At 46.1% G+C, this 13265-nt stretch overlaps 3 protein-coding genes and 2 non-coding genes across 6 annotated transcripts; 1 reads left to right on the forward strand and 4 right to left on the reverse strand.

Moving 5' to 3' along the window:
- Window positions 1–51: 51 nt before the first annotated feature.
- Window positions 52–4031, reverse strand: rpl3 (ribosomal protein L3). The gene is made up of 10 exons (XM_061302297.1): window positions 3903–4031; window positions 3302–3494; window positions 2957–3125; window positions 2260–2395; window positions 1735–1921; window positions 1031–1191; window positions 864–965; window positions 687–782; window positions 416–535; window positions 52–158 (listed from the first exon to the last, which is right to left on the reverse strand). Exons 1-10 carry the CDS (start codon window positions 3903–3905, stop codon window positions 114–116), a joined length of 1212 nt encoding a protein of 403 aa, XP_061158281.1. The 5' UTR covers window positions 3906–4031; the 3' UTR covers window positions 52–113.
- On the reverse strand, window positions 238–369 carry LOC133171045 (small nucleolar RNA SNORA54). The gene has a single exon (XR_009718672.1). It is a non-coding gene; the product is annotated as a small nucleolar RNA SNORA54 (small nucleolar RNA).
- On the reverse strand, window positions 1999–2094 carry LOC133171046 (small nucleolar RNA U83B). Its single transcript, XR_009718673.1, has one exon. It is a non-coding gene; the product is annotated as a small nucleolar RNA U83B (small nucleolar RNA).
- Window positions 4032–4147: 116 nt separating the features above from the next.
- slc25a39 (solute carrier family 25 member 39) lies at window positions 4148–9363 on the reverse strand. Of its 2 annotated transcripts, XM_061302300.1 has the most exons (12): window positions 9139–9363; window positions 7677–7790; window positions 7281–7340; window positions 7096–7146; window positions 6766–6875; window positions 6553–6620; window positions 6362–6486; window positions 5729–5902; window positions 5503–5612; window positions 5277–5358; window positions 5113–5193; window positions 4148–5039 (listed from the first exon to the last, which is right to left on the reverse strand). In XM_061302300.1, exons 2-12 carry the CDS (start codon window positions 7771–7773, stop codon window positions 4921–4923), a joined length of 1077 nt encoding a protein of 358 aa, XP_061158284.1. In that variant the 5' UTR covers window positions 7774–7790; window positions 9139–9363; the 3' UTR covers window positions 4148–4920. The 2 variants fall into 2 exon arrangements, with proteins under 2 accessions (XP_061158284.1, XP_061158285.1); XM_061302301.1 differs by lacking the exon at window positions 7096–7146.
- A 449-nt stretch (window positions 9364–9812) lies between these two features.
- Window positions 9813–13191, forward strand: grna (granulin a). The gene is made up of 9 exons (XM_061302299.1): window positions 9813–9973; window positions 10087–10206; window positions 10666–10747; window positions 10828–10928; window positions 10993–11146; window positions 11623–11720; window positions 11804–12034; window positions 12314–12577; window positions 12911–13191. The coding sequence occupies exons 2-9, from the start codon at window positions 10087–10089 to the stop codon at window positions 13052–13054; spliced, it is 1194 nt and encodes a 397-aa protein (XP_061158283.1). The 5' UTR covers window positions 9813–9973; the 3' UTR covers window positions 13055–13191.
- The last annotated feature ends 74 nt before the right edge of the window (window positions 13192–13265 follow it).

A 13265-nucleotide genomic window follows, 5' to 3' on the forward strand; every position in this document is an offset into this window, starting at 1 on the left:
CTCTTTCAAGCGGGACACTTTCCTAATCACCCTTTCAATCAAGTCCACAAGTTAGTTTTTCATCTGGTTTTATTATTAAATTCTGCAGACTTGAAAGAGAGAGCTGGCAGACTTTAGGCTGTCTCCTCCTTGATGAGGCGATCCTTCTTGAGGGGTCCCTGCAGATGAGACAAACATGCTTGGTTGACATCAAGGAGGTCAAGTTTGGAGTGAAGATTATGTCTACAATTTCAGTGGGTATGTTTCCAGAAAGTGAACAGGGAGTGAGCATAGAGGGCCACAACTCCCCTGCCTAAGTGGAGGTTAATGTAGCACTGTAATGGAGCCCGAGCTCAAACTGACAGCTGAACCAGGTAACGAACAGTGCAAGGGCAACAAACACACGAGTGAAGAAAAATATGAAACTACAACTGACCATGAAGGCCTTCTTCTCCTCCACCGTCTGGAAGCGGCCGTGACCGAACTTGGAGGTGGTGTCAATGAACTTCAGGTCGATCTTCTCCAAAGCGCGACGGCTTGTCTGGACCAGCAGAGACTACAAAACCAAATAAAACCACCTTAATGTTTGTAGATGTTTCCATCTTCACTAATCCCCCAAAGGTTAAATTCATCGGAGTGAAATTCCAGAATAAACTTCTACATGCGCATCAACTTCATGTGTTAAGAGCAAGTGATGGCCTTCTGACCTTGCGGAGGGTGAGGACTCTCTTCTTGGTTCCAACCACGCATCCTTTGATCATAATAAAGTCATTGGTGACTTCTCCGTAGTGGACAAAACCACCCTGTTGGAAGGAGAGCAAGATTATGATCACAAGACATTTCTGTGGACATGTACGTGAATTGCAAGGTGTGTCAGTGCTTACCAGAGGGTTGATGCTCTTGTTGGACAGGTCATAGTCAGTGGCGGCGTTGTTCTTCACCAGCTTGCCGTCCTTCTGGTGGTAGCCCTGACCGATCTTGTAGATCTTGACAACAACAAAACAGTCAGCGCAGATCGACATCGTAATGGTGCAGCTTGAGGCTGACGTACCTTCTTGTTGATCTCGGTACGATGGTGGTAGCCCTTCTGACCGGCACGAGCCACAGAGAAGGCCACGCGAGCAGGATGCCAGGCACCAATGCAGGCCACCTTGCGCAAACCACGATGGGTCTTGCGGGGCAGCTTCTTGGTGTGCCAGCGGCTGGTCACACCTGGATGCAGACAGAGGTAACGGTAGTTGAATGAACATCTTGCAACAAGCCAGGGGGCCATTTCGCAGCCTTACAGGAGACATATCTTGGAAAATCCACTTTTTTCTTTTATATTCTATGAAATCTTTCGGACAATCTTTCTCTAGAATAATAATAATTAAAAAAAGATTTATGAAACACTCATCTTTGAACAAGCAGGACTTTGCCCACAAAAGTGGGAACACTGCTTGAAAAATGAAATTTTGCTAGACGCTTCTGTTTGCGGATGATGCAATGAGTTGTGTGGACGGAACATTATGATCTCTCTACTTTGGCATCCTTGAGTTGTTTGGACTACAAAAGCCTCTCCGAATAATAAAGATGGCGGGTTTGCGAAAATGTTTGTAACCCTTGCTTGCTTGGCTTGTCCCGCACCAACAGATGTGATTTAATTGATTAAAAAAATACGCAATATAAAATGGAGAACATTGAAAGTTGTAAAAGACAGCCTGCAAATAGATCATAAAAGTATCTCTGCAGCACCTGGAGGGATAGATTACACACCTTTGTATCCGTGTCCCTTGGTGACACCGATGACATCGATCATCTCGTCCTGGGTAAAGACATTGGCGATGGGGACAGCCTGCTCCAGCTTCTCGCGGGCCCAGTCCACCTTGTCTGCAATGGAGCCGCCGTTAAGCTGCACCTCCATCAGGTGAGACTTCTTCTGCTTCAGGGGCAGCAGACGCATCTGGCCACAAATAAAAAAGGAGGCTGATCAGCGAGGGCGGCCACTTGAGAGCGCAAGCAGCAGCTGCCTGTGAGAGGCAGAGTCTCAGAAGGAAGGCAGTAGAAAATATCCTCACTGGAATCATCAGGCGCCATGCCTGACGCAGGAGTTCTATGGTCTCGTCACAGACTGCAGACGCTGGCTTACTTGCCAACACTTGTTTAAACGTGGCAGGTAACCATGTTTCTCACTCAAGTGGCCTTTTTTGATATAATCACAAGCTTGTTGGCAAGCAAGGCAGCGTCTCTAAAAACAAATAAAAACAGGCGAGCCGTCATTCAGCCCATTTCCAAACTAACCTGCGTGTGAGCGATAATGCGAATGATCTGGCAGTACTTCTTCATGGAGGCAAAGTCCTTCTCCAGCTGCTTCTTGCCTTCCTCATCTTGCCACTTCTTGCTGTACTTTGTGAAGGCCTTCTTCTTGGACTTGTACCTGCCAGCGGGCACAACAAGGTTGGCGACTGGCCCTTCATAACCGCAGCGGGTCAGAGGAAGAACACAGCGCCGGACTGGTCGCCCTGATCAAGGCGTTAGGCGGAACCAGCCAATTAGGAGATTTCGGCTCATGGCGCGGCTTCTAAGCAGAAGTTTCCACCGGCCAGAGGAGCCCGGAGCTCATCAGGGCGCAGGGCACCTGAGCGGAGCTGCCACAAGGGGGCACCGTAACTGTTAGAATCACTCAGTGAAAACAGAAAACAAAATGGTCTCCACTGGGCTACTAACGTCTGCTTTGATATTTCACAGGCAGTTCTTCTCAAGTATTAAAGCAGGACCAAACGAGTTGAAATGATAATTATAAGTTACAATTTGGGGAAAAGGCCGTTTTGTCGGCTGGACGACAACTACTTGCATGAACATCATCTTAATTTCACACTAAAATATGCCATTCCAAACAAAATTCTGGCAAAAAAAGGACTTAAGTGTTTTGTACTGCTTAGCAACCAATAGAAAGATTAGAGAAGCACTGCTCTGACGTCACACTGCCACATCTCACCAGTTTTTGTAAAAGCGCCTCTTGCACTCGTCACTCATGTGCTCGGCAAAGACGGTCTTGAAGGAGCGCAGGCCGCGGGGGGTGCTCACATAGCCCACCACGCCCACTACAATCATGGGAGGAGTCTCCACAATGGTGACCGCTTCAACCACTTCTTTCTTGTTCACCTCTGCAAAGAAATTGACACAAGTTAAACACCACAAAATATAACTATTTAATCAGTTCATCTGAACAATGTGCTCAGTACTCGACAATCAGCAAGGGACTTTGAGCCCATTCTGTCCGCCCGTCGTTGGTTTCATCATAGACAAAAGAAAATTCTATGTAAAATGATAGAGAACTCACTTGATCCTGGTCTGTCCACCTCGCGGACGATGTGAGTCATGCCAGCCTTATAGCCCAGGAAGGCAGTCAAGTGTACGGGTTTACTCGGGTCGTCCTTGGGGAAGCTCTTGGCCTTACCCCGGTGACGGCGACTCCTCTTACGAGGTAAGAAGCCCAAGGACCCATGGCGCGGAGCCGAAAACTTGCGATGGGACTACGAGATAGTAGAGAGGATGCAGTCACGTTATTTATACAGTAAGCAAGAGCGGCTACCGGCGGACCACGATGTAAGCATTTGAGGATGTAATTACATTCAATTGACAAAATGACAACAGCAAAATATTTAAGTATTTTGCAGCTATATTCATCAACAAACGTGCTTGTTATAAACATACAGCATGAAGTGAAGGCGGCCATTTTAGGCCACGATGATTTGCGTTTCGCACGAGTTTTATCTTTTCTAAATTATAATTCTCGAAGGGCCAGGAAATTCCTCGTAGCATAACAGTTCAAATGGAATACGATTTGTTCTAAGCTCTGGAAAGAAACTAAAGGCTCGGATGGCAAAGATAGCGAACGGATTGCCCAGCCTTGGTGAAGACAGTCAGAGAGGTTTACTCACCATTCTGAGTCCAATCCGATTGAAAGAGGCCCAGCCAAGCGCTTACGGTCGCTTATAAGGTGGCGCAACTATCGCGAGAAGACGACGCGCCGTCGGCGTCACCAGTCCCGCCTTCGGCAGTGTGACGCGTCGTTGGCGTCAGAAGTCCCGCCTTCGGCAGTGTATACAGCGGACACGTCTAGTCGCTATAGCCTATCCCGTGAAAAAAGCCTAACAACAATGTGCGTAATTTCTCAGAAATGAAATGAAACTCAAAATACCATTTATTTAACTGAAAAAACAGGAACATTTCAACTTAAGGCAACAATTATATTTTATGACAGTGCTGTAGGAAATTCTTCATATCTTCTATGTAAATTCCAATTGATTTAACAGCAATCATTGGGACTTCATTATTTGAAAGTTGTCGTTCAAGCTGTGAGGATGTGTCATGCTTGCGTCAGAATGTACAGCAAATTCCCATTTTCTTATTTGGTTGGATCCCATCTTGTCCTATGGCTTTGTGAGGAAGGAAAAGTAGTTGACAGCTTACTGAGTTGAAGTGGAGCCGTTTACGTATGAGGGCATTCATATATAAGTGCTGTTCTGGGTCAATGCCGAAATTCAAAATCCAAGTCCAAAGTGTTTCTGTGAAGCCCTCACTGACTGACTGAAAGAATGAATGATTAATCACTGACTGACTGAATGAATGAGCGTCCATGCATCTTCAGCAGCTTGATCATGCGTCTGTGCTCATGCAGTCCTCTCGTCATGGATTTCCCATGAGGCATTGTGACAGCAGCTTCTTGACCGTTATTAAAATGAATTGTGGATATTGTCGATTCGGTACATCAGCCTAACCCTCGTCCGGAAATGCAAAAATGGATCCTAATTAGCGGAATGTGGTTTGGAACTCACCCCGACATTGAACTCGATTAGGACATGCTAAAAACTTGAATTGGTGCCGGCTAAAGTTGGATCCTAAACCTGGTGAGGAAATTACAAAGGTAAAAAACAATCTCAGAGTCGCTCCGTCCCTTTATGACGGCAGGGGCTGTTGATCCCGGTTGACATTCTGAAAAAAGGCCTTCCCAAACTCGTAGCTGCTGATCATGACAGCGCAGGCTGGCGCCACTTTGATCACTCTGGGCAAGAAACCTGAAAACAAAGCGTCCATATTTTTATTTCTTTTACACATTATATTATGTGTGAGCGAGACGACGATGTGTACCTGCAAAGAGCCCCCGATAGCCCACCTCGCTCCAGATGTCCCTCATGATGCGCCACGTCGACACCGTTTTATTGGACAGGGCTACGAGGACCAGCGAGAGTAATGAGACGACACCAATGACGACTTTGTCGTTTCTTGTAAATTCCCAGCGGCGGTCTACGCACCTGCGAGTGTGTCCATCTCTCCTAGTTGGATCTGTCTGCGAGTCTTCACTACATCAAAGGGCAGCGTCAAGATGGCGGCGATCTGACGTTTGGGACAAGAGACACAGCAGTTGGATGTCATTGACAGCAGTGTTGTAGCAGCAGCCTTTCTTGTCTAACTGGGCCCAAGTTGAACACAACTTTCTCTTCCTAACAGAAGGTGACTTTGTGTGAGTTTGATACAAACCGTTCCCGAGGCGGCGCCGGCGGTGAAGCTGATGGTGAAGTTGGCCTGAGCGATTTGCGATCGTTGACACAGACGCGCTTTCATTAGCTCGTAGTTGAACCAGTAAATTGCTGCGCATCCACAAAGAGGAGAAATTGGACACAGCAGACACACAAACATGTCAAAACGACATTACGATGATATCAAACCACCGCTGAGTCGGAACAAACATAGTAGTGGTTCACACCAGAGAAGGGGACGTCCCTGAGAACAGTGGGCCCCCAGCCGCGCCACAGCGACATGAGGCCGCCCTGCGCTACAGAGCTGCGCATGCAAACGCAGAGCTCGCTGTACGTCAGGCGGCGGGACTGCATCTTGGTGCGGATCAACTCCAGAGGACTGATGACTGTCACGGCACCCACTGTAACACACACGGAGAGATTTAGGCCTTTGATGGAGAGGTGCCCCCACGCCCTACTTGTGTTGATCCAGCATAGATGCTATTCATTAGCCCGTCTATGGCTTTTTGGACTGTTTGTTAGCTAGAGATAATCAGGAGCAAAGCTACGTGGACGTTTTAAGAAAAGTCAGGTCGCTTCATCTCAAGGTACCACTGCACAACTGTACTGAAGCAGTGATTCTTTGCCAGGCCACAAGAGGGCGCTAGCCGAGCAGGAGACTTTGAGAAACAAGAGACTCAACTATTAACTTGTAACTAAAAAAATTTAATTTATATCACAGACTTTTTCCGGTCGCGGCTACGTCCAATACATAACCCCCACTAACTAAACTAAAGACAAAATGGCTGCTTATGCTTCAAACACAACACACTTAGTCACGCTGCATCTAATTTTTTTCCATGTGTGTTTTGCAGGCTCACATCGGGCAAGACCCCCAGCCAGGAGTGGAATGTGTTCGCCGTGGAAACCCATGCGAACACGCAGGAAGTCCCGCAGCTGATCGTAGCAGGTGAAGTAGATGACGGTGGCGGGCACGGCCATGACGCTGCAATCATACGCCTTTTAGACACGTTTGTGTTGTTTTTGCAAGACTGCGAGGCAAATTACTGACAGTGTGGGTGGGAGGCCGCTCCACAACGATTTGAGTCCTTCATGTCGGGAGATTTTCACAAAAGCATCCTGCCCCGCAAAGAACAGGATGAGTTACTCACAAACGTTTTGCTCTCGGTTCTTATACACCGCTTTTGGGAAAGGCCGCAGCTTTTTTGCGCCGCCGGGGCTCACCGGCCATTTGTCACCGTTTTCCTATCTGCCATGAACTCACCAGGGTTCCGCTGAAATGCGTTTGCGGCTTGTACCAGTTGGTGCAGTTGCTTCTGTTCTGACACACGTAGATGTGGTCCATCAAGCCGTTGCAATAGAGGAAGCATCTCCCTGGGCCAAAAGAGAGAGAAAAACAGAGCGTCATGACCTTTGACCTTGGAAGGACGTCTAGAAACAAAATAGCCTGAAGCTCAGCGTTAGGGGATGAGGGTTAGGGTTGTTTAAACGCACACACACGCACGCACGTGTTATGATGGGAGCAAGGCCGCACTGAGAAGAGCACAAATGTAGAGAGGTGTGTGCGTGCAGCGGGTTAGGGTCCAGTACTCACACTTGGAGGGGTGGGTGACAGCAGCCCAGGAAGCAGCATCGCGAGTTAAAGCTTAGGAAAGAAAGCAGAAGCAAAAGGAGCGTCTGGATGTTAAAAATTGCTCAAACGTCATCCACCTGGCCGACAGCGTATGTTATGTGAGCGTGACCACGTCAACACCACAGAAGAAGTCGGGAAGTGGCTACCTTGATGGAGGGGGCTCTGCTGGGCCTGCAGCCTGATCTTCACCACATCCAGAGGCGTGACTGCAAACGGTTTTGAAAGAATGAGCAAGGACCCTCCAATGGTCATCCGTCACCCAAATTCGGCCAATGTTACCTTGACTTACGAGTTTTGGTCATTCCAATACCAAGCTCGTGACGCAATTTACAATGTGAGATTCGGCTTGATCGATTCATTAGATTTTGGGGGGGCACCCATGCTCTATTACTTGGTGAAAAACTCTTATATCACTGTTGTTGTGGTCAAAGCCTAAAAGTAACTACAAAAAGATATAAACCGAAGTTTGGGGGCACTCGTAAGTCAAGGTACAAATCTCCAAGTTTCTCTCTCTCTCTCTCTCTCTCTCTCAAATCTCTCACCCAAAACGGACGTGAGGAGGGCTCCAGTGCCAGAGGCCAGCATCTGCTGCACTGGAGAAATGGCGGCCGACGTGCCACCGGTGGCCCGTTCCGCCATCGTGCCCACCTGTTGCCCTAAACACAGAACAGTGAACGCCACAAAGGCGTTTACTGACCCTCTCCGCCAGGCGCCGGCGTGACCGCGTGCCTCCACACCTGCTAGTTGTGTGAGTGAAGCCGTGCAGTGGCTTGTGTTGGTTGTTGTGTTTTTTTATTTTTTATTTTATCGTTACGTTAATAACGTCCCATCAAATACTGGCTTATTAGGCTAAAGACATGGTAGTTATGTTTCACGTTAATGCAAGAAAATGTGAGTCAGGCACACACAAAAGCGTTTTGCTAGGCGGAGTTGCTAATTGGGCCTCTGGCGATAGCTTATCAATGCGTTGCATAAGTCAAATATCGTTATGCAGCCACAGGCAGGCTTGCAAAGTACACACCACTTCAACTGGCGTCACATTAGAGCAGGCGAGTCGGGGGTTATTAATCAAATGTGCTCAATTATCCTAAATTCATTCATTTAGCTGCTAATCTATTTTTTTTCTTTGCAATAGCAAACATCTATTTTTGTAACAAATTTACGACCCAAAGTATGTCCTGCCAAGCCAAGATTGATTTTTCTTTGGTTGCGTTGACTCACAGATAAAACTAACGTGAAAAAATAGTATTAGAGGTAGCGAAAAACAGGAGGCCATGTTCCCAAAAAGATATGTCAAGATTATTATTTTTTTGTCACTTAACCATATCATGTCTTTAAATGCTGATGCAACTTAATGCAAAAAGTAAACACCGTTTTCAACGATTCCATTATTCTTTGTTAACCAGACAAGCAAATGGGATAGCAGACCAAAAAAGTAGTATTTATTTCAATACCATATTGTCTAGCATTTCTTCACACATGAATTACTGGTTGAGCAGGCATCTACTTTAGGGGGAACAAAGTACGAAGTAAATAAATACCTTTTGTTGCAAAACGTTAATGTTATTGAAAAACGCAAAAGGCTCCCATTGGTAGAAGTCGAATGCAGGGTCACTTTCACCCATGACACAATGCACCGCGTCTCATATTAAACTCCATGACAATACTGACTTCATTTAGATCACATTTAATTTTAAAGGGAAAAGTGTGGCATGGGAGATTACTTAGATGGAAGTCCAAAGAGAGCAACATAGGCGTTTTGATGAGATTGCAAAGCGAACATTGTGTACTATCCACTGGGCTGTCATCGTGGCTTGCTCATTATCACGTTTCTTTTAAAAATGTTATTACAAGTAGGTAGGTGGTATTACATAGTCTTACGATAAACACAGGCAACAGAATATTCTGAATGAACAGCATTTCGAGCTAGCATGTCACTCAGCAACTCTCATGCGTCGTAAGCTAGCCAGCTAGCCAGTTAGCATCCACGTTGTTTCTACTCACCTTTACTGTAAATGTAGGTTTATGACACTTCGCCAAACACCTTCCCCCATGCTCCTGAAGATGTTTTCAGCAGTCCTGCACGACTATCGTTAACTGTCTTCGTCCATAGTGTTAAGACATTCAAACGTGTATTTGGCGAGGGGCGTTCATCGATGCAGTGAATGTCAGCTTCGCAGATATACAAAGTGTTGTGCGCGAGTAGTCGTTTTGCGTGAGGAGGAAGCGGGTCGGTCCATGTAATATACACGTCAGCGCTAAAATGGCCGCATTCTCCACGTCGCTCTGTCGCCTCCGAAAGGAGCAAGGACGCACTGCAAGTTGCAGCATGTAAACAAATCAAGGTGAAGCTCATAGTCGAGACCAGGAAAACACATGTTGGACCGTCGAAACCAGAACATTTGAAGCTACTGGAATTTCACTGACTGACCTATTGGAAGAGTTAGTCAAATATAACAATGTCACGCTACCAAATTGTTTAAAAATACTGAATAACAAAGACATGTAGTGCATGTGTACATTTTGTTTTACAAAATTTTAAACAGTTTAAACACAATTATATTTGTATTTTTTATGAATTATGTTTCCATAAATAGTTTTTTAAATGCACAATACTTGTAACCACACGCAAGCATGCCTCCCACTCAAAAATCTGTATTTTAAAGAACAAAGCAGCCTGATACAGTTGAAGTATCTATTTCGCAACTAAAGAAAAAAGGAAACCACATGGGCATGCGCTATTACAGTTAATGGGCGTGTTTAACTAGCACTTTGTACAGTCAGAACCACTCTACACTACGCCGCTTCACTCGCAAGCCATTTATAGTTCAACGTCAAGGTGAGAGCTGCATTCATTCACTTTTTTTTAAACCCCAGGCCTGAGCACTTGCCTGGAGTGAATATGATTTTATTGAAATAAGTTATTACTTTGATTATGCAACACGATTTCAGATGCCGAGCCTGGCTGTGTTGTGCTGGGTCATGCTGCTTCTGCTTGAGGGTCCGCTTGGTGGGACGTGTCAAGAGGGTCACCGACCCACCGGCAGCTTTCAGTGCAGCCCCTCTGTCCAGGTGATAGCACACGTTACCAGTTACCACGCAAAGCAAAGCCCGCCCGAAGAGCACCGCAGTCAAAAGGAACCAAATGTGCTCAAAGGTTGAGTGTCACTTATGTTAAATAACATGCAAAGTTTCTTCATGTTGGAGTGAGGACATTAAGAGAAATGGAGACAAAAAGTTGAAGGTTGGAAATGTTAGCAAGGCTTCTGCTGCAAAGATAAAGTGAAATACACTTATGGTAGTGGTTGAAAGTTTCAGTTGTTGAAATGTTACGTTTGACACATTTCTCACATGTGTCAAAGAAAAGTTCAATTTAGCATGAAACCGCTCAGTCCTGATCGTATACAGTAGGATGATGAATTATGATACATTCAATACAGTTAAATTGTAAAAGCGTGGAATTACTCAAATCTAAATGCAGTATAGTCCCATTTTGATCAAGGATCTGAGTGAACCGAATTCTTCCTACAGGAACTGGCCTGCGCTGATGGGAAGCGTTGTTGTCGGGAGGGTCACCGCTGCAGTGCCGACAGCCTGTGGTGCTTCAAACCGGGTTCGTTTTTATTCCTCCTCTTGACTTTTAACACACTTTTGCTGAAAGTTTACTTCATCTTGATGTTGTTTCTTGCACAGAGTCGGTGGTGCTGTGCAGCGACAAGGTTTCCGAGTGCCCCAACGGCAGCACTTGTTGCGAGACCCCGCAAGGCACTTGGGGATGCTGCCCCCTGTCAAAGGTACAAAAAGGTGAAGGGGGGGGGTTGTCCGTGTCCTGAGTGTGCGTTCATGCTGTCCAAACAGGCCGTGTGCTGTGAAGACAAAGTGCACTGTTGCCCGGCGGGGAGCTTGTGTGACGTGCAACGCTCCGTCTGCGTCTCCCCTGAGAACGGCGAGGACACGCCGATGTGGGACAAGTTTCCTGCCAGGAGGAGAGCCAACTGGGAGAACCGGCAAGGTCAGTAAGCCCTTCACACACACCCCGAGGGGACTTCCGCATTCAGAAGAGCAATTGTGTCAGCGTGGAGCAACCGTTGACAATGCTCGCGCGTGATTAAAAGCTGAGAGGGGAAGTGTGGTGATGAGACGTTGAAGTGATAGCATCGCGCACGGTCTGCCAAGTTTTGTCGTCGCGTGCAGATTAGGGAGTTTAATTGAAAGTCGAGGCATTTTTTGTGCTTTGACCCGCAAAAAGCTCTGAAACCTCTGAAGATCCTCTGTGGTGAATATGAAATGTTTATGTTGATTCGGTGCGTGTTCTAACGCAGTGAACCACATCCAGACTTAATGTCAAAACAAAAAGATGCGTCCCATTGAGGCGGGTGTGTTGAGGCAAGTTACCACACATTGCTTGTTGTCATTCTGGTCTTACGGGTCATAGTTTTTTTTTGGTGAACGTGTTTTTCAATTCAGTCCTTTGTGCTCTTTTTGCAGCCAATATCGTCCCTTGTGACGACAAAGTCCACTGCAGAGATGGCACCACTTGTTGTAAAAACACACAAGGTCTATGGTCCTGCTGTCCTCTACCAGAGGTAACATCGTGTCTGCAAATTGAATTTTTTTCAACTGTTGCATGTTGACTTTATTTTCTCTGCTTTGTGGATTCTCTTCCCAGGCGGTTTGCTGCAGTGATTACCTCCACTGCTGCCCTAAAGGTCACAGGTGCAACATAGCCGCTCAGACGTGCGATCTGGAATGGCGCTCGGTGCCCTGGTTGGAGAAAGAGCCCGCCACGCCCAGGCAGCAGGAAATGGAAGTGAAATGCGACGCCACACACACTTGCGCTGAGAGCTCCACCTGCTGCAAGACCCAAACTGGAGCATGGGGATGCTGCCCTCTCCCTCAGGTGAATAATTGACAGTACACATCTCTTACTTGCGCTTGACTCGAGTCACGTTTTAACCAAATGTTCAGTTTGTTTAAAAGTTTATTCTGGCAACCAATCACAACATTGTTTCTCTCTTCCACCACTATTTAGGTACCCCCTCAAACAACAAATATATAAACCAACTAAGTGACCCACTAGCTATCAGCAATAACAAAGCAATGAGTAACTAAGCATTGCTGCTTGTGAAAACAGAAGCGAGAGTTACGTTCAACTTCAGTTTCACTACCTCTATGACAGGCCGTGTGTTGTCCCGACGGCCACCACTGCTGTCCCACTGACTACACGTGCGACGAGATGCGCAGCAAATGCGTCAAAGGGAACGTGGCGCTCCCGTGGTACCCTCAACTTCCGGCAAGCATCCCTTCGATGGTCCCGCTCCGGACCCTCGTCACCGCCGTAAAGCTGGGATTTGTACAGTGCGACGATGGGAGCCTGTGCGACGACGGGCAGACCTGCTGCAAGATTTCGCCCACGGAATGGGGATGCTGCCCTTTTGCTAATGTACGGTCCTTAGCTTTCCAGAACCGTGGGTGGGGTTAAAATATAATACATTTTAGTCTACATATGATTCAATGTATTTTATTTTAAAATACATTGCATTAAAAAACTACAGCTTAAATATTAGTACATTAAATAATTGGTGAATATAAATAATATATAATAATTAATGTGAATATAATAATATAAAAAAAGGAGTAAAATGAATATTTCTACCTGTAAATCAACCAATGGTTGATTATAAGTACAAATAATATTAAAATATGATAACCAGCCCTGGTTGAAGCTTTCATGAGAGCAAATTTGGAAATTATTTCTCTTTTTCCTCACATGCAGGCGGTGTGTTGCAGTGACATGAAGCACTGCTGTCGGGCCGGCTACAGGTGCACGGCAGGAGGCCAGTGCATCTTGAACGGCGACCTTCCCTGGCTCATGTTGCCCTCTAACACCAACAAAAAGAAACAGTTTGATGAGGTGTGAAACGCTGCCCTTTTGTTTCCTTTTGTACTACATAAAACATACCAATGTGAAAATCCTGTTCACTGATATATTGTGGTAGATGTTCTAATTGTAGTCTCAACAATACATTAAAGATTTAACGTGATTTGAAGCTCAAACTGGCCTACTGTTTGAATTGGCTTTAAATGTGTTACGAACAAACAATTAATCGGAATCAAGCATCTTTGTTGAT

The sequence above is a fragment of the Syngnathus typhle genome, linkage group LG17 (genome assembly GCF_033458585.1).
Source record: "Syngnathus typhle isolate RoL2023-S1 ecotype Sweden linkage group LG17, RoL_Styp_1.0, whole genome shotgun sequence".
NCBI classification, from domain to species: domain Eukaryota; kingdom Metazoa; phylum Chordata; class Actinopteri; order Syngnathiformes; family Syngnathidae; genus Syngnathus; species Syngnathus typhle.

What these genes read in the sequence shown, in the direction of transcription:
- rpl3 (XM_061302297.1), bottom strand. An exon ending in GGTGGACAGACCAGGATCAA is followed by an intron (nt 3,126 to 3,301) that starts GTGAGTTCTCTA and finishes ATTTCTTTGCAG; the next exon opens with AGGTGAACAAGAAAGAAGTG. An exon ending in ACAAGAGCATCAACCCTCTG is followed by an intron (nt 783 to 863) that starts GTAAGCACTGAC and finishes TCCTTCCAACAG; the next exon opens with GGTGGTTTTGTCCACTACGG.
- slc25a39 (XM_061302300.1), bottom strand. Translation starts at nt 7,773, where the DNA reads ATGGCGGAACGGGCCACCGGTGGCACGTCGGCCGCCATTTCTCCAGTG. An exon ending in CGCATTTCAGCGGAACCCTG is followed by an intron (nt 6,621 to 6,765) that starts GTGAGTTCATGG and finishes TTTGCGGGGCAG; the next exon opens with GATGCTTTTGTGAAAATCTC. An exon ending in CTATCGGGGGCTCTTTGCAG is followed by an intron (nt 5,040 to 5,112) that starts GTACACATCGTC and finishes CTTTGTTTTCAG; the next exon opens with GTTTCTTGCCCAGAGTGATC.
- grna (XM_061302299.1), top strand. Translation starts at nt 10,087, where the DNA reads ATGCCGAGCCTGGCTGTGTTGTGCTGGGTCATGCTGCTTCTGCTTGAG. An exon ending in GATGCTGCCCTCTCCCTCAG is followed by an intron (nt 12,035 to 12,313) that starts GTGAATAATTGA and finishes CCTCTATGACAG; the next exon opens with GCCGTGTGTTGTCCCGACGG. An exon ending in GATGCTGCCCTTTTGCTAAT is followed by an intron (nt 12,578 to 12,910) that starts GTACGGTCCTTA and finishes CCTCACATGCAG; the next exon opens with GCGGTGTGTTGCAGTGACAT.